The sequence below is a fragment of the Diadema antillarum genome, unplaced genomic scaffold (assembly GCF_040938485.1).
Source record: "Diadema antillarum isolate AM-2024a unplaced genomic scaffold, OU_Dant_1.0 scf00000086, whole genome shotgun sequence".
Classification (NCBI taxonomy): Eukaryota; Metazoa; Echinodermata; class Echinoidea; order Diadematoida; family Diadematidae; genus Diadema; species Diadema antillarum.
This window is the reverse complement of record NW_027270975.1, coordinates 1,053,614-1,077,569: the sequence shown is the minus strand read 5'-3', so window position 1 is coordinate 1,077,569 and position 23,956 is coordinate 1,053,614. Positions and strand designations below refer to the sequence as shown.

Genomic DNA, 23,956 nt, shown 5'->3' with positions numbered 1-23,956 from the left:
CCGCCCGACCGACCGCCCGCCCGACCGCCCGACCGCCCGACCGACCGTCCGCTGATTCCTATATACCCCCTTCAAACTTCGTTTGGCGGGGGTATAAAGAAGGAAATGTGAATGGGAGCTCCAGGCCAGTCAGGACAGCACATAGAATCAACAGAATGTTTTAAAATATACATACATGTACATACAGGTATTTTTAAAATCACATTGCAAAGTTTTATGTAAATGATACATATTCTTTTTTTTTTTCTTTCTTTATGTAAAAAGAGGAAACATATTGCAGATTTAGGTGTAAGTCATTGTAGGATATTCAAGATAATGACAGCATCACTCATGTGTGGAGTAGTTGTGACTACATTGTAATACCTCCTGAAAACAATTAAAATCTCATTACTTTTTCATTAATGCCAAATTTCATTAAAACTCTTCATTCTCTTTTATTTTACATAGCAGATGAAAATCAACTTAAACATGGAGTACAAAGAAAATAATCATTGCATTTTAAAGGGACTGTACAGTACTGGTTGAGGTGGGGATTCAGGTTTATAACATTCCTAAGTGAGATAATGAGAAACCTCTTATGAAATATGAAAAAAGCATGTAATTTTAAGGATTCAACATTTATTTGATGAAAATTGGTTTTCAAATGGCCGAGATATCCAAAAAAGTGAAAACGATAAAAGGCAACAGGCCACGCACCTTATTACGATCTCTTTGTTGCACCTTCACCAGGCCACGCCGTTTATTACGATCTCTTTGTTTCACCTTGTTTTTGGATATCTCAGCTATTTCAAAACCAATTTTCATCAAATTAACTTTTGATACCCTTAGAATTGCATGTTCTTTGACATCTCATAGAGTGGTTTCTGAATACAGTGTATCTCACAAACCGTTAAAGCTAAATCCTCACCTCAACCAGAACACAGTCCCTTTAAGGCTGGTACAATTTGAGAAAGTAGGAAGTGCCTGAGAATACTTTTGGAGTGGATATTACAAAAAAATAAAGCTACAATACCCATCAGAAAAGAAACACTCATAGACAACTGCTTTTGAAAATGTGAAGAATGGCAAAATATGGCTTCTTTTTATTTCAGTGAAAAAAAAAAATGATCCAATGTTAACAGACCAATCAACTTTGTACATGTACAATAGAACTATGATATGGTTGGAATAAACATGCCAATTTATAAAACAGGAATATGTACATCTCTATAGTATTTTTCATTATGAATAAAATGTACAAAGTGACACTGCAAAAACCTGCATGTAAGTATGACTATTACAAGAAAAAAATGAACAAATCTTGTGTGTTGCATGACACAGATAATATTGCAATATGCAGGGGAATTAAGACATTTCATCTAACCCTTTAAAAAAATAAAATAAATGAAAACCAAATGTCCATGATCAATACCATAACATTTTAGAACATTATCTAACTTAAAATACAGCAAAGTTTCTACTGAAATCTATCCTTGCCTGGGTAAAAAAAAAAAAAAGTAACAACCTACATTTCTTGTTGCTGCACAACAGCACTTGATGTTTCAGGAGGGAGGCAGCCATAGACCAGGGAGGTGACCTCCCTGCATAGACAGAATAATAGGATGTCTCCTACAACACATAAGTTTAAAACCTGCAAGTCCTTCTGAGAACATAATGTGGGCTCAAACTGAAGTTGGTTGAGAGTGATACTTAATTGAATATGCATCAATCCAGATCCTGCTGTAAAGCGTGTCTAAATTTTACAGTAAGTAGGAACTGTGTGTCAGTGTAGAACAGAAAATAAAGTGTTTTTTTCCTTTTTACTCAAAAATATACAGAGGCAGTGTTTATAATAGTTCTGACAAAAAGTGACATCAAGTGTCAGTGATACAATGTATTGCTAAAATTGCATACATCCTGTCTTGTATGCCACTAGAAGTGGAATAGTCAAGGGCTGTCTTGGTGGTAACCCGAGTGGTCAAATGCTTTACGCAGCCCACTACACACTCAGTCAGATCATGCATAAAGCTGCCACCTGTTTAACAAGGCAGTCAGTCACTTGATTTGTCTCCATTGGAAAATAGTTCACAGTCTATAGTGGTAGCAGACTCCATGTTAACAATTATTGGTACACTGATAAGTTGTGACTCTTTCAGCCAGTTTCAAAGTCTCACTTCATGGCCGCTTTACCTGGAAAAAACATTGATAACAATGTGTGAAAGAATTTGACAATAAAAATTGTCTTTTGTGTCCATGCCATGTAATTCAAGAAACAGATGCATTAATAGGATCTTAACACATTGTGCTTTCACGTGTGTATAGGTAAACATATGTGATGTCCATCACATCATAATAGTGTGTGGTAATCACGCCTCAGGCACCCTCTGGGGAAGCCACATAAAATTGAACTTTCATAGCCGTCTTGTCTATCATGGCAACCTTTCTTATTATGTATACCTTTTATATTTTCCTTTGAGCGATTGTCATATGCAGGTTTGACTGTACAGTACTCCTTGGTGGCCATTCTGGGAATCCCTTTGTTAAGGTCCAACTTTGGATCAATGGCATCACTCATTTCAAAGGTCACCGAGTTAGTCCCTAGTTCCCAGGAGGAAATTTCAAGCCATACTGGTAGATTCCACAACAGATTATTTGATTGCTTCCTATAATCAGCCAAATAAGACTGGCCTAACTTACACTCATATTTTGTCTAACAGGTAACTCCAGGAGCCATGAAAACAGATGCATGGTCCTGAAATCCTTCACAATCTACAGTGGCTATAACACACATCTGAAATCTGATGTAAAATCAAGCAATATGACATGTTCCTGTTTGCATACAAACATCATCTGCAGCAGCCTCCTTTGACTGCAATTTCAAGAATGGTTTACTTGACCAAAAAAAAAAAAAAGCTTTCAAAATCATTCCCTCATGCCATAAAAATAAAGTTACTGTAAAAGTGGATATTATCGCATTAGTAAATTTTGCGCTTTGCCGGGTAACATGAGTTTTGCAAGTTTTTAATTCCGCGGAATCAAGAAATCAACTACAGAAACATATGGCAAGGAAAATATTAGTGTGCTTTTATTTTTGCGCTAGCTTCTGGTTGCGCGAAATGCACACAAATATCCACTCCGCGAGAATTTCCAATTCGACAGTAAATACCTTCTGGTTTTCAAGCAACAATAAATCCATACATGAGACTATGGCATATGCTAAATTAAATTTCTTTCCTTTCGTTGTTGTTTGCAGTAAGGGATACACTAAAAACTAAGCACAAAATTACAAAAATACCATCTGTACTCTGAAAAAAAAAAGGTTTTTTAAGAAGAAAAAGAAACAAGTTTGCCTTTTAAATTGGTCTTTGCTCTGTTACACTATGAGTTACAGTATGTAATTTGTGTTGTGTTCCCTAAAATACAATTGTATCTGCAAATTCTGGAACAATCAGAAGCACATGATTGCCAGCACAGACAAAGAAATAAATGAAACAAAAAAGTATGTCTGAAACATAACTGTCTACTTGCACACAGAGAGAGTTATTGGTTCCTTTAATCTCAGATTTAGTTTATACTAAAGACAAGTATCCAGCATTCTCCCCTTGGGTATTGTGGCCAAATATGAGAGCCTCTACTAAACCACACAGTATGCTTGTCAGCAGCAAATATTTTGGGATTTCTTTGACATAGGAAATTAATCTTGTGATTCACTGACCTGCAACAGTTTTTATTGTATGTTGAACTATTCTTTCCATAGCCCCTACAATGGATGTTGTGCACAAGCACAGAAAATGTTAGCTTTTACATTCCACACACAATGTATCTATCTTTAGCAATACATATGACCTGGGGCAGTGAAATGCATTATAATCATAGACTCCACTGTTCTTCGTAACAAACTTCACACAAAATTCATATAATATGGCTTTCTGCAGACTGTCCAATATTCACTCTGAACACAAGCCTGGCCCCGGAGCAGGAGGACTTGTAGGAAGATCACGTTCTTAAGCTCAAGCTTTCACTCTGTGTTTGACCTCTTATCCCATTTCGCCTATAGGATTTCCCATTCACTGAACAACATAGACTGTATCATGACCTCCCATGACCTCATGTCTTTGCAATCTATCCTGAGCCATCACAGGCCCCCTGGAGGCATCAACAACAATGCTCTCCATGTTCTGATCTTCACCCTCGTCTCCATACTCCTCGTCCTGACCGTCTTGTAAGTCCACATGCAAGGGGGCTTCCCCTGCCCCCTGTTGGCCCTTGCCTAATCCTGCCTTCTTGTTGTGTGTCTTCCTGTGTTTAGCGAGATGGTCACTACGCATGAACCGCTTGCCACAGGTATTGCAGTTGAACTTCTTTTCACCTATTGAGAAGCACAAAATAACACATGTATTACAATTAGTGAATGTTTCCTAAAACTACACAATATCTGGTATTGGCAATGACAAAGGAATTCCTCATCATGTCTCGACACGGAAATCTGATGAATACGAGTAAAATGATTGTGTGTCACTACCTATTTACAGGTACATGTACCTGTATATTGAAGAATTCAGTGTTCAAGGGGAATGAAACCATACAAGAGGATTGAGTGAATGCAGCAATATTTTTTTTTTTTTGAAATTTTTATTGGTTTTCATACATTTGTAACATTTCAAAAAACAATAATCAAACATGTAAATCAAGTGACAATCACTGACAAAAATAAACAACAGACATACAGATGACCTGATGTAAACAGACTGAATATAACATTAGTCTACTGGCAGTTACATAAAGACACTTCACATTTCCTTTTTTTTAAAAAACACATTTTCAACTGGGGACCACTTCCTGTAATGAGTATGTTCCTTTAGCTTTTGTTTTGCTATAACTAATTCTGTACTGTGTATCTAACACTGCCAATAAATTATATGAGACCACCTAAATTAAGTCTTGATTTCTTACACCTCCGAATATAAATAAATGCAGCAATATTAGTTGAACATATCAGCAAAGTCTGAGGAAAACTGGATGATTCCATTGAAAAGTTATGAAATTTCAAAGCTTTGGTGCAGCCATCATTGGATGAGAAGAATGGAGAGCAGTTTGTGGCATCACGCATGAACAACAAAGAGAATATTACAAAATGTAGTGTTTTATGAAAAGCACACATTCCCTCAACTTGTTTAAGTTTTTAAGTCAGTAATACTGACTTAAATGTATGTGAAGTGTAATTTATCCTCCCTGCCTTCTGACAGAAATAAGTCAAGTGCTCTTTTTTGTGTAGGAAATGTGAAATTGTGTTTAATTTTCTTTTTATCTTCTTTCATTGTACATATTTGACATCACAAAGTGTTGCAGTCTCCTCTACCAGCAATGGCTGCACAGAAACTTTTTAAAAATTCATAACTTGAACAGATGTTTTTTCTAAAACTTCACTTACGTTTTCTACAGATATTGCTGCATTCCCTAAATTCACATATGATACAGAGTTTTATCGCAACACAAGCTAACTCCATTTTTGTCAAGTTGAGATATTTGCGATTAAAGCTGCTATAAAAAAAAGAAGAAAATACAGGATACTTAACATATAACTTATAATATTCCTGGATATGTTACAAGTGAGGTAACACCAGAAAGGTTTTATCTTGCTCTTAGCCCATTTTGCCATGTAACTCTTCATATACATTTAGATATCATTCTTTTCAAACAAAATTTGAATGCAAAGAACAGAGGGATGGACAGCCTAAGAATATAATGTCTTCGGCATCTTCTAATTGTATAGAGCCAATTTCCTTCATCAACGACGGTGCATCATGTCTGTGCTGCAAGAACAGTTCTATTGCTGCTTTTTCTCACCTGATGGCAGTACTAATATACAAACTTTTTGAAAGTAAGTGCTGCTATCTGTAGTAATACCTGTGTGTGTTCTCCTGTGTCGCTGCAGTTCGTCTGATCGTGTGAATCGCTTCCCACAGAACAGCCAGTCACAGACGAAGGGCCTCTCTCCCGTGTGCCAACGCAAGTGAGCTCGCAAATGAGACGTCTTGCCATAGATCTTGCCACAGTCTTCTATATGACAGATGTGCTGTTTCTTGCCACCTTTCTCAGAATTTCTGGATTAACACGGGAAAAGCATGATATCACATTTTACTTACTGTACCAACATAATATAGAATATCAAAAGCTAATTTTAAGAACTCTTTAACACAATTTACCGGTACATTCACAGTGTTTTGAAGTTCACACATTGTGGGAAACCAAGAGAAGGAATCATCTGAAAATATCAACTTTTCTATCATGCAAGCACAGGTTGCCATTTAATTCAGAAAAATAAGTAAAAAAGTACATGATATGCTGTTTAATGATGTAAGCTCTGAGCTATAGTATAGAAGATGAATTTGAAAATCGCACATATTTGGGTTGTCAGCTTTTCATGGTAGTATGGACAGTCATAAAGTACTGTATGTGACGAAAGGATGTATAGGGAGCGGGATCCTGATTACATGATATGTTCACCATTGCCTTTTTTTCTGTTTGTTTTGTTCACTTTTGTTTCGTTTTGTTGTTGTTATTGTTGTTTTTTTATTTTTATGTTATTGTGTGTTTTGTTGTTGTTGTTGTTATTGTTTTGTTTTTTGTTTTGTTTTGTTTTGGTTTTTTTGGGGGGGGGAAGAAGAAAGAGAACAAACTTTGGGTTGACTAAAATATGAAAAGTAACACTGAAAGATGCCTGATGGTGAAACCACAAGAAAACACTGATTTCAAGCAATCCCAAAGAGATTTGTCTGTACACTGTACAATGAACCAGTGATGAAGGTTTGTGTGCAGTCTTCATTTAGACATTCACTGGTTTCTTACCGGCCCTCTCCATCCTTGCAGTTGGGGCACGTGCATGCCAGTCGACGCACTTTCTTGGTCTGATCCCTGCCACGGGTTCCACTGTCCACCTGCAGGTCCTGTGTGGCTACACTGGCCAAGAAGGTGGCCCCATTGGTGACCTGGTCAGCTTGGATGACACTCGGCCACTGTTGCTGTTGTTGTTGTTGCTGTGGTTTCTCCACCTTGGTGGAAATCTGTGTCAACTGCTGCTGCTGTTGTTGCTGGTTTGCTGAAAGAGCAATTGAAAAGAAAAGAGTGTTAACAATACTTTTCATAAATTTGTTGAACTGCAGATACATTTTTGTATGGTAGGATTCAAGTACAATCTAGGTTAAACTTCCACAGAACTACGAGAATAAATGTAAAGTATACAAAATTGTACTACTGGCCATGCACAGGTAACAGGTAACATTCTACATGAACATTTTACATGAATTACAAGGCTGTACAAAAGCATTACAATGTGCAATTCCTGCCTGTGGTTAATAACTCATAAAGTGCAGAAGTGACAGACCAGGATACAGTGTTTGTTCTGTACATGTACACTGTACATGTACAGCTGTACTTGATGGGTGCTTTTCTCTTAAATTTCATACAGGTTGATGATTGATGAGTAATGTACAATGTACTTGTACATGTACATGTACAGTGAGTGTATCTACATTGTACAAATTAAATGCATACTTGCCAACTCTACCGCATTTGGCGGTAGACTACCGCTTTTAAAAGATTTCCTTAGCATTCAAGCTAGCGCTGCTCGCATATACATGTAGGCATCCTGGATTCTACCGCTTTCTCAAATGAAAATGTTGGCAAGTATGTAAATGCATCAAAATGTTGATGACAGAATGTCGTAACAACAGTATGCACAGTACAGTACATGCACTACTCAGTGAATTTTGTTTATATTCTATGCATTAACAATTTGAAAATTAGCACTCATCAATGAAGAGTGAATGTTATTAACCAACCTGCAGTCAATAATGTTGTTCACATTTCCCTGCTATAGCCAACATTACCATCTCAATTCCTATAAGCTACAATGTGTATAGCCAAGCTTTTGATACAGACATGGCAATTACAGTTGTATAAGTGATTCCTTTTCATAGACTCAATAATATAGAGATATACAAACTGTACAGTATACAAACCCAGGGTGGTCCACAACTTGAAATTTGAGCATGTTGCTAGCTCAGAATCTGAGAATATTTCAGAAATTTTTAGTGCTCAGAGCGCACATCACGAGCACTTAGTATGCAATATTTCGCAGCTATCTCTCTTTGTGCTGCTTACATTCTCATGTTTTGCAAACAAATAAAGTACAAGGTAGTTTGATGTTTCTAATGCTTTGTGCGTGTTTTTCACATGTTTGAATACATTTTATTTTGAGCTTGTTGCAAATTCTTGAGGATGTTGCACAACATGTTGCTGACTTTTGAGGATGTTGCACAAGAGTTGAAGATGTTGCACAAGAATTTGTGCATGTTGCAGCGACATGCTGAAACCAGGAACTAAATAGCTTTTACAGTGTACAACCAGAATCTACTACATTGTACAATATACCATGTACATACATGTATGTACTGTGACTGTGAACCATGTGTCTGTTCCATCTTATGACAAAGTAATTGAAGTTGTAAAATTTTGTACATGTGGATTATGTACATTGTAGGATCTACAATGTACAACCGATACATTGTACATTTGTACACGTTGCACAAAATTGTACATGTACAATGTACTGTATACATTGTAATTTATGCACACTGTATGTCCATGCACAACTTTCACAAGATTGATTGGATATCGACTCAGGAATATATGCCACTTGTACAAATGTAAACACACAGACCTGTACCAGAAGCATCAAGCAGACCAATAATTTACAGTGTTCAATGTACATTGTACGTGTATTGTAAGTACATTTTGTAAGCAATGTGTGTGTGCTTTGTAAGTGTATTACATGTATAAGTGATTTTTGTCACAGATAACTAAGCCTGGCGTACAATCTTTTGATCTCCTAGCAATTCTATACTGTACATGTACCCTTTGATAATCCAGCACTACACATCCAGGGTTCCAGTGCAACCAAAGTTTCTAACAAGCTCCATGGATCTGTATACAATGTACAAGTACGTACAGACTGTACGTGTACATTGTATACAACATACAACATTGTTTACAGCATTATTCTCAACTACACTGTAACTGCACAAGGTTGTCAGTAAAATCATATTTTTGGTTGACAAATTAGTAAAATTAAGACACTTTCCTAACAAAAAGCATGTCACTGAAATGAGACAAAAACTGGACTTGAAACAAGTTTTTCACATTATGTCAGGAAAAACTAGAAATGTCCCTAAGAAGATTGGTAAAGTGTATGCCTCTGCCATATAGTTTTCCCATGGTTTTCCCAACAGCTCTAGAGTACCTACCGTGGTACACTGTACGTTTTGACAGTCTGAGATGACAGCTTCATGTACCATAATTGGTAAATTATTGGAATGACAAGTTTGTCACAAATGTGTTGAGTGTCTACGACATTTCCTTGTAGGTTTCATTTGGATGGATGGCTAATTCGTCTGAGAGAGCAAGACTTCAGGAATTTGAGCATTTTCACTTGACCTTTGACCCTGCCCTTTGACCCCATGGGCCACAATCACTAACTGGCAACATCCATGTTTATGACAATATTTCGAACTTCATATGAAACTTTTACCAATTTAAAAAACTACTGAAGTTATTTACAGTGTACTTAAGCACAGTGCAGAGATTTTATCAAAATGGATCAGCAATATAAACTTAATATTACATTGCTGATCCATTTTGATAAAATCTCTGCACTGTGCTTGTTTGATTTGACTTGATGTATTCAACCAACTTGGACATGGTGTAAATAGCAGTACAGTCTATGAACTAAATGTGTACAGATCAGCTATCGTTTTCATAGTTACATACGGTACACTGTACTGTATCACGAATTGCAGCACTATCGACCTGTTTTAGAGCCTAAAAAAGATATGGGAACAGGAAGTTCACGAGGTTGCAATACTAATCATTTTATGGTTAAATGGCCAGTCTCCAACCATGTGTTACCACAACTATGCACATCGATACAACATTTTGTATTCTTTTGTAGAACTATGACAGTTCTTTATAAAGTGATGTGTATTCTGCTCAAATAGATGAATATCATAAATCACATTTTTATTAAAAAGAAATTAAGTTCCATTGCATCTTGTCCTCCCCCTCCCCCCGAAAAAGGGAAAACATTGGAATAATATAATTTTATGCTTTGTTGTCATGATTTCCAATCGCGTAATTCAGTTTGAGTTATTCATTTTTGAGGTACCGGTATGAAAAATTCGCATGTCGTAGTACATGGAAACAAAACAAAGAAAGTTAAGCGAAAATACACTGTACAGTGCATGTGTATAAACCAAGGTACACTTGGGCAGTGATTGCAAATTACCGTATCTTCTTTTTTTTTTTTTTGAAATTCAGTAAAATTTTGTAATTCAATCTTATGTATGTATCTTTAATTGGTACATTGTACATATCACTGCTTTTGTTTTGGAAGTCAACCTGAATAGTGGCATATGGGTCTTTTGCTTAAATGTATTGTATGCATCGCATTACAACGTACACGCAAGTTGCAACATACACAATGTACATGTATGAAGTGCAGATTTCTACACTCATGTTCGAAAGTGCAGTACCGGTATCACATTGGTGTTCATACGTGTACAATGTAAAAGTGACAAGAGGAAAGGAATACAAAATTGTACAGTACAATGTGTATGACTCAGAGACAATAAGATTACAACTACATGTACATGTACTGACACAAGAGGAAGTTTTGCAGAACACAATATCTCTTCACGAATTGTATGTCTACATTACACTGCATACAATGTATTCACTGAAATTTGTGGTTGTTCTACAAACACAAGTACTGTACATTGTAAGTCATACTTCCTGATGAGCTGTGCAGACATCAGTTTTCAGCAAAACTCATACTTTTATATCTTAAAATTTTTTGAACAGTAACTTTTATATTTTTTATATTTTTCACATTTCTGTATTGTTCATTTGTGACTAGCAAAGCTTTGCTTTAATTAATAGCTGATCATTATGCTAACAATAAATAAAATGCAACTGAACACAATGTGTTAACTTGTGGATGTTGATAAAAAGAATTAAAAATATATATTTTGCTAAAATCAGACATACTTGTACAATACACCCTACTGTAACAAGCTATGGAATTGACATTTCTATTGTTTCCAAGATCTTTGCTGATATGGTATTGATCAAAACTAAAGAAAAGCATGCATTAGAGGGGGCAATTGTGCCTACACATGTAGGGCTACAGTGTACAATCATGTCACAACTCTCTTATTCATTTCTTTGTACAACTGTGTATAAAAGAAACATAGAATTCATGTTTCTGGTTAAACCATTGCCCCTTAAAAAAGTGATCACTGCTCAGGGAATTATTTTCCTGGTATTGCATCGCAATTTGCCATGCATTTTTACATCACTGCTACAACGTACACACACTTATCTTTTGTCATAGCAGTTTCCTTCCATAGAAGTGTACAGGATATCATTTGAAATATTGTTCATCAGCTGAAATTGCTAATCATATTTGAGTCAACACTGGAAAATTATTCCCTGCAGCTCAATTTTTACAGACTTGAAAATGAAACATCACACTTTAGAACAATGTGATGACTGATGTAGTGTACATGTGTACAGTTTATGATGCCACAAACCAGCATTCTTCTTTCTTGGACTAAAATTTGATCAAGAATTGTGTAGAGTACAGGTTACAGGAAGACTCCAGAAGTGATGACATCATCACTTCTAATTTGCATACACTGTACAACGTGTACCTCTATGTGTACACATTTACAGTAGGCCTACTCTTGGGTACAGAATTTACTGCGGCTGCCATTAATATCACTTTTTGTGAAACTTAAATATTTCATTGCACACCTTACTTCATATGTACATACCGTAAAACGGGGTGAATAGGGACAAATTTAAAGTTCTTATGATTGTATTTTTTTTCATGCAGCCCAGAGACTCAATCTTATGTGGGGATTTTATGTCCACCTAAAATACCTTTAATTTGGTATTGTGAAAAAAAATTAATATTTTGGGGAAAAGTATGTTTTTTGATAAAATGACGCTGTCCCTATTGACCCCAAATTTGGGGTCAACAGGGACAACACTATTTTTTATCCAAAAAAAGCTGCTTGGAGGCATTTTTTTTTCAATCCATCCAATGAATTGGATTAAGGGAACAACTACAGAGTTTAAAAATGATATACAAACATTTAAGAGCAATCTATTCCATTGATAAATCAATCTTTAACAAAAATTGCAACAGCCCAACAGAATGAGCTGATATAAAAAAATGTGACCCATCAGGTAAAAGGTTAAGATTGAAAAGTAAGTCAAAACTTTGCTAATCCATTGAATTGCACTCAAATATTAACCCACTTCTTCTTCTAGTGGCAAATCATGATGTACAATCTTATTCATACACTCTAAATTCAGTGTAACTTGACTCTTATGATGTCGGGGATATTTTGGGAGTTCTTACAGTAATTATAAGCTGGCACCTATAGTATGGGTCTGACCCAAACAGATGTGTTATTGGCATTAAAACATGCAGAAGACAGAGAAAAGGGTCATGAAATACAAGTGGAAAAGTCCTAGCCTGTCTTAGGCAGTGAAAAAAATTCCCAAGAGGGTGGGTGGGGCCGGGGTTCCCAGACCCTTCCTCCCCAAGTTAGGGTTAAGACAGCAAAGTTCACTCTCATCTATGTATACGAAAGTGAAGCCACATATCCAAAGATCTTATTGCTCTCTTGTCAAGAGATTTAGAATAAAAATTCACACTTTTGGAAATAGCTGGACATAACAAACATTTCAGAGCAATGTATGACATTGTAATAGTTAATCGCACAAAAAATTTAAAGGGCCAATCAAACGACACCATGGTGTTCCTATTCACCCCAGTCTAACTGATTTTTTGCCCAAGAGAAGAAAAAATGTGCTGTCACAAATTCCTGTAGGAATAATTATTTCATATTTAAAGGTGTGTTGTAGGATATAATAGGCTAGATTCATGAACATTTTCAGCGAATTTCATTAATCAATGGCCACAGGAGCAGAAAAGTTTTGACCGCCCTGATTTTTTTGTGATTTTTTGAAAACTTTTTATTTGGACCTCCTGTACCCTTTAAAAAATTTTTCACATCAGGAGGACCACTTTCTGGACACTGTTGGATGGTCCTTCCATCCTGTGATAAAAGTAAGAAAAAAAGTTCAAGCAAATATGAAACATGCACATTCACAAAACTTTTCCCGGTTTTGTCCCTATTCACCTCGCCGTCCCTATTCACCCCGTTTTACGGTACTAGTTGTAGGCCTACTGTAGTGTTCAAATTTAAATGAAACAAGGAAAAGTAGAAATTACGCGGTGCGTAATATATGTCCCCGCCGGAAGTAGCATTTTGTAACAAAATGTGCAATATAGGTAAAAAATCAAGGTCAAAGGTCAAAGAAGTCAAAGGTCAAAATTCTGTGTAGAAGTTTTGAAGTCCTCACCTAGTGCCATCACATAAAGCAAATGGAATCGAAATTGGGTTAGAAATGGCGAAGGAGTAGCATTTTGTAGCCAATGTACAATATAGGTCAAAAATCAAGGTCAAAGGTCAAAGAAGTCAAAGGTCAAAATTCTGTGTAGAAGTTTTGAAGCCCTCACCTAGTGCCATCACATAAAGCAAACGGAATCGAAATCGGGTTAGAAATGGCGAAGGAGTAGCATTTTGTAGCAAAATGTACAATATAGGTCAAAGGTCAAGGTCAAAGGTCACAACTGAAATTCTGTGCAGAAGTTTTAAAGCTCCCATGTAGTGCTATCATATAAAGCAAACAGAATCAAAATTGGCTCATAAATGACAGAGAAGTAGCAAATTGAACATTTTGATCACACACGGACGCACACACGGACGGACGGACGGACGGACGCACAGACACACACACGTACGGAGCCCGTTTCATAGTCCCCTGCTCGAACTCGTTCGGCGGGGACAAACTAAAAATGTTGGTTTGCTTTAATCTTCATTTAAGTTAAAGTCAATATGGAGTGCAAGCACTATTAATAACAAGGAATGATTTGCAGTTACAATGTACATATTACTGTTGTGTGCTGTTGTTTTTTATTTGGTTATTGCTGGTGTTGGCCCTAACCTTTGCAGGCAAAGAAAAAACAAAACAAAACAAAAACACCCCACAATGTAAGAGTGTACAGTGTTCCCAAATGAAAATAATGATACAAAATTTGAATGTGTACGCATATGAAATCATATTGTGTGAGAGTGAAGTTAAGACAGGGAGAGTGGAAAATACGATTCTTGAACAACCAATAACATTTTCATTGATCAGTGATGTTGATTTGCTATACAGATTTTGATGTTCAGACTTTGTCAGTAGTCACAGTATAATATGTGGTTCTGGTTCTGTGTCCTGTCTTTTTGATGGTTTGCACATTTGTTACTATCTAACAGTAGTAACACCAGGCCTGGTAACACTATTTTCTATCCAAATAAAAAAAAAAGAAAAGAAAAGAGATTTAGATGACAGAAAAAGAAGCCACACGTGATTTCACTTAACTAAAGTGTCTTCGTCATAAGATAATTGTACATGTACACGAGCAATGAACAATGAACTGTTCACAATAACCACACTGAAACAAGATGCTCTTCAAACTTATTGAGTTCTACCTTCTACCATGGTAGTATGATTGCAGGAAAGAGTTCCTTATGTCCCCCCTCCCCCCCCCCCCACTAATTGCACAAAATAAATAAATTACTCATCTTTTTTAATAGTAAACTAAAAAAACGTTATGCTAGGTTTATGTCTCAAAAGGAAGTCTTCCCATAATAAATGGCATAACCTTTATTTAGTTTCTTATTCGTAAAAAAAAAATAGTAATTTAGTGGGGGGGGGGGGGGGGGCATAAGGAACTCTTTCCTGATTGCACTATCATAAAGTTGTTTGTAAACACGTAATTGAAATTGAAACATACCTGTTACCACTGTGCTTCCGGTGTTCACTGTTGACACACTGCTGGCAGTTCCAGGTCCTGGACTAAGGGGAGCCAAGTGCACACCTAGGGCGTTAGATAAGTTGTAATTTGGCAGCCCCGCTATTGTGTTGTTTGTTGCTGAAGTCACTTCACTTGAAATAAGCTGCTGTTGCTGCAACTGCCCATTTGATGGTTGTGAGGTGGTGACAGATGCCCCACCATGTTGCAGCTGAACCGTCTGGACATTTGCATTTGGGGTCTTGAGGAAAATTGGATTCTGAATGACTGTTTGCCCACCACTCAGTTGTTGGATGGTTTGGAGCGTGCTTTGGGGAATGGTGATGTTGCCAGTTTGTAGCTGGTTCCCTTGCGTTTGAATTGGCAGTGTTATTGTCTGAACAGCACCAGCAGTATTGTTAGCCACATTGACAGGAGTCTGCAAAGTTACTGTCTGTGGCTGTATGGTGAAGTATCCTGGTTGTTGTTGGACAGCGATTTGGGCTGGTTGAATTGTTGCACCTGCCTGGTTATGAGCTTGGATTGGTTGATGAATTTGAATGATTTGTGGTTGTTGGACAGCACGTGCAGGTTGTTGGCCAACAACGCGAGCTGTAGAAGTCTGTTGTTGCTGCTGTTGCTGCTGGACCTGCTGGGGCATGACTGATGCCACCACCTTGCCACTTTGTCTTAGTTGTGCTGGTTGCACATTTGTTGTTTGCTGTGTCTGCTGTTGTAGGCCACTGAGTTGTATTTGCTGGACTTGACCAGATTGTTGTGGTTGCTGAAGGAAGAACTGCCCTGGTTTGCCAGCAACCTGCAAAAATGTTGCCTGGCCACTGCCTGAAGAATTACTCCCCGGCTGTACAGTTCCACTGTTGGAGATGATATTGACATTTTGGTCTGGCTGAATGTGTATCTGCTGTCCAATATTTTCTGTGCCACCTTGTTGCGGTGTTGAACTGATAATGTTGTACACTGGGGTAACCACTGCTTGATCTTGAGAGTTTGCATTTGATACAACAGAGTTTGGAGCAAGTTGTAAGGTGACTGTCTGTGAACCAAGAACAATTCGCTGTTGCGCTGGAGGTTGGGCAACAGCTTGAAGGATTTGCCCATTTTGAATAATCTGTCCCAAGCCTGGAGGCAAAGTTATCTGTGTCACGTTGTTGCCATGAACAGTGGATGCCTGTGACGTAGAAGAACTAGCAGTCCCAGTTGTTCTTACGATGTTTTGATTTTGACCTTGTGCCTGATTCACACTCACCGGCGTAGCAACCTGTGTAGTTATCAAATTGCCTTCGGCGTCTATGTGTATTTGGGGAACGATGTTATATTGAATATTTCCGCCCGCGCTGGTCAAAATCTGGCTGGGTTGTTGTACCGTTTGTTGGTTCAAGCTAGCGCTGTTGGCGTTGTTGTTGTTCGCTTTTGTCGATGTGTTTGCGGCAGCGACGGCGTTCACTACGTTGTTACTTAAATCGACGAAAAGGGGTGTCCCTTGGTTAGCTGCAGCTGCTCCTGCGATCTGCACGGGTAAACCAATGCTTTGAAGTTGTTGGGCACTAGCAGCATTTAGAATGCCAGCTGGAATCAAGGTCTGGCCCTGAGACTGTCCTGCAAGGGCCCCTGGGGCTCCAATGACGGTCACAGTTTGTCCCTGGTTTGCCGCTCCCCCTTGCCCTTCAGCAGGTGTTCCAATCTTGCTACACGTAGCAGCGAGTAGAGCGAGAGGGGATGGCTGGGTTTCCTGCAGAGAAAATAGGGGCGGGAATCAAGAACAAAAGTGGGTGTGAGTTAGCATGACTTTATGAACGAAGCTCTGACAGGCCACAGCCTACATAACATTGGATTTCACACAACTATTAGTCTGCCAAGAGACAGATCATTGTAAGATAACTTCTAACACATACCTGAGACATACTGGAAGGCTGGATGTAATCTGATTTTCCCTTTTTGCCGGCTGCTTTGGCCATTTTAGGCAATATTTTTGCCTACTTCGAGTGCGTTAGCACAGCGTTTCGCCTGCCCAGAAATGCATAAAGAACACACGGGTACATACACACGTAACACGTCCACTTACGTACTTCCCACACACAGGACATGTTGCATACGATGCTGTACGATTGACCATGCCGTACACACTCACACAAAACACACACAGGGAATCAGACATGACTTAGAGCAACACCCAATATTCATCCGCGAGCTTTTCAGGCTGGCAGTACTCATCTTCGTATTCATTAGCAAGGAGGCAGGTAGAATAGTGTATCTGTCACTTCATGTTACTTGCTACCTCATTAATTATGATGCTGTTTTGAACTTTCTCGTGCTACAAAATCAGTGTTAGAAGTGCGCAAGACTGCAAGAAAGACTTTGGTCGCGTCTACAATTAAAAAAAAATGATAGCCAGAAGAAAAGTGGTAAGGTAATGAAAACAAACGATCGAGCGAGCGTATTTTCTTGCATGCCGATAATTCTGTGATTGGTGAAATTCAATAAATATTAGTTCATGTAAATATCAGTCTCCCATTCTCATACGTATGACATCATAATCAAATTCAAATACATACACATCCATACCAAGACGAACACAAACACAAAGAGAATGGAAACGGAATATGTAGCCTAATTTCAATCACGGACATTAAATGTCGTAATCAAACCCGGAAAGACGTCAGTTGGTTGCTTGGTTTAGTAATGAATGATAGTATATGCACGCCCCGTCCTCATGATCACGAATCGGTCATGTTCAATGCATTTAAATACAAGTACATTGTTTCTGCAAGTATCAGTGTTAACACACACCTTTCCAGCTTGATGTCAAGGACCTTTTCTCACAAAATTTGGCAATCGACAAAAGCTATACTGATTACAGTTCGGCAAGCGTCTTCGAGAACTAATGATAATTATAATGCTAATATGCACGGATGAAGTATACTTCTTAATCTGTCAATCCCTATATAATGTCCATGAATATCATGTTGCTATGTATTTAGTTACACAAGATATCTCCCCCGCCCTTCCCCTCCCCCTCTCTCTATGATAATTAAAATAATACACACACATACACATACACACACACACACACACACACATATATATATATATATATATATATATATACATTATATATATGTATATATATATACTCGTATGCATTGTATTGTATTGTTTTGTTTTTGCTCTACATATGACATTCCATCTGTCTGTTTCTGTATCTTTCTTTCTTTTTTCTATCTGCTGCCTTCCTCTCTCTCTCTCTCTTTCTCTCTCTCTTCTGCCTCTCGGTTTTCTTCCTCTTATCTTTTCCTTTATTGGTCATGTGTATGATCAGACTATTTACACCAGGTAATTCCAATAATTAGTGATTCTACTCGCTAATTGCTGACAATCATGAATTCTATCTAGAATACTTTGCTCAAAGTAAATCTGGGTTATTCCTTTTAACGATCACCGTGTGTTTCCTTTGTTTGTGTTCCCATTCCAATTTGCTTTTTTATTCCGTATGATGCATTTCTACATAGTCAACATTGGCAAATTTAAAGGGGATTAGTCAGTAGGAATAAGTGGGATGCTGGGGGATGATTGTTCCAATCCTTGTGGGATTCATTTAAGAGTACATTATGTATCTATTGTTGTGTGAACATTATTTGCTTCAGAATGGTCTCATTTTCAAGTAATGTGCAGTTTAATGTTAGTGCCTGTATACAGTGACGGGGCGATTAAACCGCACATTACTTGAATATGAGGCCATTCTGAAGCACATAATTTTCACACAGCAATAGATACATAATGTACTCTTAAATGATTCCCAAAAGGATTGGAATAACCATCCCCCAGCATTCCCACTGATTCCCACTGATCAGTTACTAGCCATCCCCTATAAGTTTCTCTGAAATGAGTTGTCGTCACAGAAACTGTCGGACGCTGTTTCGCCTATAGCAATTAATTTTATCATGCTATATTCTGTTATGTTTTCGTCTCACTTTCATGTACTTAACAAAAAAGGTCTTACCCAATATCGACCCGCTGCAAACCGTCGAATCGTGATGGTTCTTCTACCCCGACTATCTCTTCGAGATAAGCAAAGATTTTCATTTCAAGAAACATACAAAGCCAATGGGTTCTTTCATATAAAAATCATTCATGAACCGTGATCGTAAGTCCAATTTACAGCATTCGCCAATACCCGTCTTGTACTGGCAAACTACTGGCGATCTTCACTTGGAACTGTTTCTGACGTCCAATTGTGTTTAGCAGCCTAGTTAGCTCACTCTCACAAATCGTCATGTTCACAATTATGACAAAAAACATTTAAACTGGGCCTCTCTTTCACTATAGGTTTCACGACCTGCAAGAGATCCGTTGGAAACTGATCAAAATGTCAATATGTGAAGAGAAGGCAAAAAAAAAAAAAGAAAAGCTATAAGTTAGCAAGTATAGAACTGATTTATTAATAATGATGGCGTTGATAATGATGATAGTGATGATGGTGATGATGATGATAATAACAATAATGATAATAATAATAATAATAATAATAATGATAATAATAATGATAATAATAATAAATAATGATAATAATAATAATAATAATTTCTATAAAATTCTTGTACAGCCTGCAAGTCTGCTTTTAGATGCTCATAGCCCTTTGATACAGAAAATCAACAACAATGGTATGATACATGCAGGAGCAACTCTTGAAATACGAGTACATCTAGCATTTATTCAGTACGTTTGAAGTTTTGATACAATATATATACCACGAAATTTGGTGAAGATTCCTGGGAGATCCGTTCCTCTTCCCTCTCTTCTTTTCACTACCCGATACATGTACTTCCAAAAGAACATGTAATATCAAACACCTCTTCCAGTAACTAAATCGCCTGTTTTCCCATAATTTCCAAGCATTTCACGCCCTGCGAGTTATATTTATACGGGACACCTTCGCGTTCCCTGGTCCATTCGACTCTGATTCGACCATGGTTCGACTGCGGTGAAAGGGTGTGGACTAGTACTCCGTAACTTGCCATTGTATCACCACAAAACAATAGGCGTGGCCCTGAGGTGAAATGGAAAGAAACCCACCCCTGGGTTTAATGCACTGATGGAGCAAGAAGTTTCAACTGTTTCTTGTACCGGGCTTGCCCCCAAAATGGAGCTCTAACCCCGACAAGAGAAAAGTGATGCCGCACAGCATGTACAGTCGGAAAATTATTCAAACCATTCCATCATATCTTATCGCTTTGAAGTGTTTAAGCCGAAAAGATTCGTTCTCACTAGTATGCTATTCACATTTACATTAAAGGTCTGAATTAAGACTAATATTTCTTCCATGTGGGCGTCGTTGCGGTCAGGGTAAGGTCAACCCCACACTCGAGACGAACAATGTCCGTATATTTGCATATCAATATAAAGTAGTTCGGCGTCCATACACCTCTCTGTCTCTCTCTCTCTCTCTCTCTCTCTCTGCATAATCAGCTAGAGGATGGACAACTGCTAGTTCTGGCCAAACACAGCGCTTCTTGATTGAAAAAAAAAATAATCGCAAATCTGATAGACTGATCATCAGACAGACAAAGTTTTGAGAGACATTGGTAAAATGCTTGATTTTTCTTGTATGGGATTTACCCAGAGCACTAGAAGAGTGACGAATACATGTACTACACAATGGCACTACAAAGTAGTTCCGTTCACAAAACACACTGGCGAGGAGCAAGCTAGAGAGGCTCGTGACGGCTTGAACCGTAGAACAGTGGGGTTTACTTTGTGTGTGTTCTCACGAGCTGTCAGGGGCGATTGCCTTGCTCCGAGGAAGTGTAGTGAAGAGGGGCGGGGCGGGGCGTTAATGTCGCGTACACAGATCTTCGATCAGCTCTACGCCCTTTTGTTTCGATCGCTGAAGAAGGGGGAGGGGGCTTACGCCTACCCACATTTCCAACACCCGCGCTGGCGATTGTGACAAGCTGCTAGTTGTAGTAGTAGAAGTGAAAGGAATGATGACTAACCATAAGAATACTAGTAGCTAGCCGTCCAATGTATGCACCGCATGGTAGGTTTGATAAATACGATATATCTTTTGCAACTACACAGAATTATAGTACACTTGTAGTGGATATGATGTACAACCGTGCATAATTGTGTTAGCGAAATCACTGTTTTCTGGGAAGGAATTTACATGGTCGGCTCTGATGTTTTGTTGTAATTTTCTTTTACTTGCTCGTGAAACAACCGGAGCTGTATCCATAGATCCCATCGTATCCTAGGTGATGTACCTCGCATCGTTGTGCGAATTCTAGTCTTTTTACAGTTTTAGAATTTATTGATGAATGATGTTTTCTATGATGTAAGCTACGATCTAAGTACGTTGAACCATGGACCCGTAGGGTCCTTGGTTGAACTATACAACGAAAGCGGTCCTACGAATTGACGCAAACTAATGCAAACTGATGCAAATTGACGAAAACCAATGCAAACTCAATGCAAACTGCTAATTAATGCAAATTAACGCAAGTTCCTAATACATGCAAACTAAAATAAACCGCTAGCGGTGAAAATTAGGGTGAATTACTGTACAGCACCTGTATCTGGCTCTGTTTAGGTTACTCGAGGCCTCTCCTAACGGACGTTGATCAAGTAAGTCTATCCTATCGAAGAATGACTAACGTCACGCTTATTTCAGTATATCAAATATCTCACCTCAACAGTCAACAATAACTCGAAAAAAAAAACATTTTTTTTTGGAAAAATCATCAAATTCATATTTTTTTGACCAAACAGGTGTCGTTTAGATTTCAGATTGCTTTCAAAATTCAGAAAATGTAGAACAGAATGAAGCGCAGAAATAAGGACTGTAATGATCGATCATTAAAGGACAGGTTCACCTTCATAAACATAAGGATTGAGAAAAGGCAGCAATATAAGTAGAACACATCAGTGAAAGTTTGAGGAAAATTGGACAATCGATGCAAAAGTTATGAATTTTTAAAATTTTTGTGTTTGAACCGCTGGATGAGGAGACTACTAGTACAGCTTGTGAGTCATATGCGTACAACAGTATAAAGAAAATGTAAAGAAAATTCAACATATTTTCACTTTTTTCGCATAATAAAAGACCACTTGACTTGCCTCTTTCTAAAGGCAGGGGGAATAATATTACCCATAACATATGTCGGTAACGAGTCAGGGGAATGTGTACTTTTTTTCAAATGATGAAATTTTGTGAAATTCTCTTTATATTTTCCTTTGTACGCATGTGACATCTAAGTTATTCATACACTGCAGTAGTCTTCTCATCCAGCGGTTACTGCACACAAACTTCAAAAATTCATAACTTTTGAACGGATTGTCGGATTTTCCTCAAACTTTCAATGATGTGTTCTACTAATATTGCTACATTCTCTCAATCCTAATGTTTATGAAGATGAACTTGTCCTTTAATGGCCGAAGAAACGCAAACTCCAAGCAGGAAGGTCTCACCCATATCTCCCTGCTCGAAGACACAACGCTATCCTAGGGTCTATGTGAAAACTAAGTAATATCAATTACAAATATCGGAAAATGACACCCCGAAATACTAATTAATGCAAACTCAACGCAAACTGAAAGACACAGCGATATCCTTTGAGAAAACCACATAGATCGATTCTAAATTTCGGAAAATGACACCCAGAAATACTAGCGTAATTAATGCAAACTCCAAGACCCAACGTTATCCTATGTGAAACTGACCTAAATCGATTACAACTATCGGAAAATGACACCCCGAAATCTTAATTAGTGCAAACTCAAAGACACGACGTTACCCAATGTAAAATCGACCTAATTCGATTACAAATATCAGAAAATAACACCCCAAAATATAAAACAAATGTAGATTATTGACAACCTATAGGTCTCACGGAAAGTTGGAAAAATCAAGCATCAAATCTCACTCTAGCAGAAGCAAAAGTTTACTCTCTTGAAAAATCGAGTGAAAATATTCACTCTTAAGGAGTGAATACAAAAAAAGAGTGAATTTAGAGTGAAATTGGATTGAATTTTGATTGAAAATGCTCATTTTCACTTATTTTGGAGTGACCTCAAGGATCACTCGAAGATGATACCTGAGGTCACTCTAAACTGAGTGAAAATGAACATTTTCACTCATCATTCCAATTTCACTCTAAATTCACTCTTTTTTGTATTCACTCATCTAAGAGTGAATATTTTCACTCGATCTTTTTTAGAGAGTAGTTAGCGGCAGATTAAATTACATTATAAGGAAGAGTGGCACATAGGTGTAGAAGAAGTTTTAATCCCTAATGTTTGCACATCGAATTTTCAACCAGGAGCTTCATTTTAAGAAATACCTTAAGCACTTGAATGTTTCGCAAGGAAATTTTCATGCAAATTCCGTTGTGCTAATCACAACTGTTTCGGAAGAATTTTCATGCAAATTCCGTAGTGCTAATCACAACTGTTTCGGAAGATGTAGTCAATTCACTTCACTTCAATTCAATTCATTTTTAATCGTTCAATAATAAAAAAGATTACAGGAAATTCAGTGTGGGATTTTAACATATATAAATTCAAAGCACAACAAATACACACACACACACACACACACACACACACACACACACACACACATATATATATATATATATATATATAGAGAGAGAGAGAGAGAGAGAGAGAGGGAGAGAGAGAGGGGGAGAGAGAGAGAGAACACGAAATAGTACATGATGAAATGATAAATAACTGAACATGCATGCAAAGTCAAACTGAAAAGAAGAATCGTTTAAAAACGCGGCATAATACCGACTCAAAAGGCATGATGTTAAAAACTTCAGAAACCTTCCCTGTTGCTACCTTCCCAGTCTCACCCCCCCCCCCATGTCAGCCCGCGATAGGCTGAAACAACTGAAACCAACTCGCCCTGAAATACAACACAACAAGCAAATTAACATATACAAAAACAATATCAGTGATTATATCATCATCCACATTTCTTTCTAC

The 23,956-nt window shown here is 37.7% G+C and overlaps 1 protein-coding gene across 1 annotated transcript; it reads right to left on the bottom strand.

Annotated features, from left to right (window-relative positions):
- Positions 1-1,829: 1,829 nt before the first annotated feature.
- Positions 1,830-16,979, bottom strand: LOC139717957 (uncharacterized). The gene is made up of 5 exons (XM_071629441.1): positions 16,867-16,979; positions 14,957-16,703; positions 6,829-7,078; positions 5,887-6,083; positions 1,830-4,348 (listed from the first exon to the last, which is right to left on the bottom strand). Exons 1-5 carry the CDS (start codon positions 16,927-16,929, stop codon positions 4,047-4,049), a joined length of 2,559 nt encoding a protein of 852 aa, XP_071485542.1. The 5' UTR covers positions 16,930-16,979; the 3' UTR covers positions 1,830-4,046.
- Positions 16,980-23,956: the final 6,977 nt, after the last annotated feature.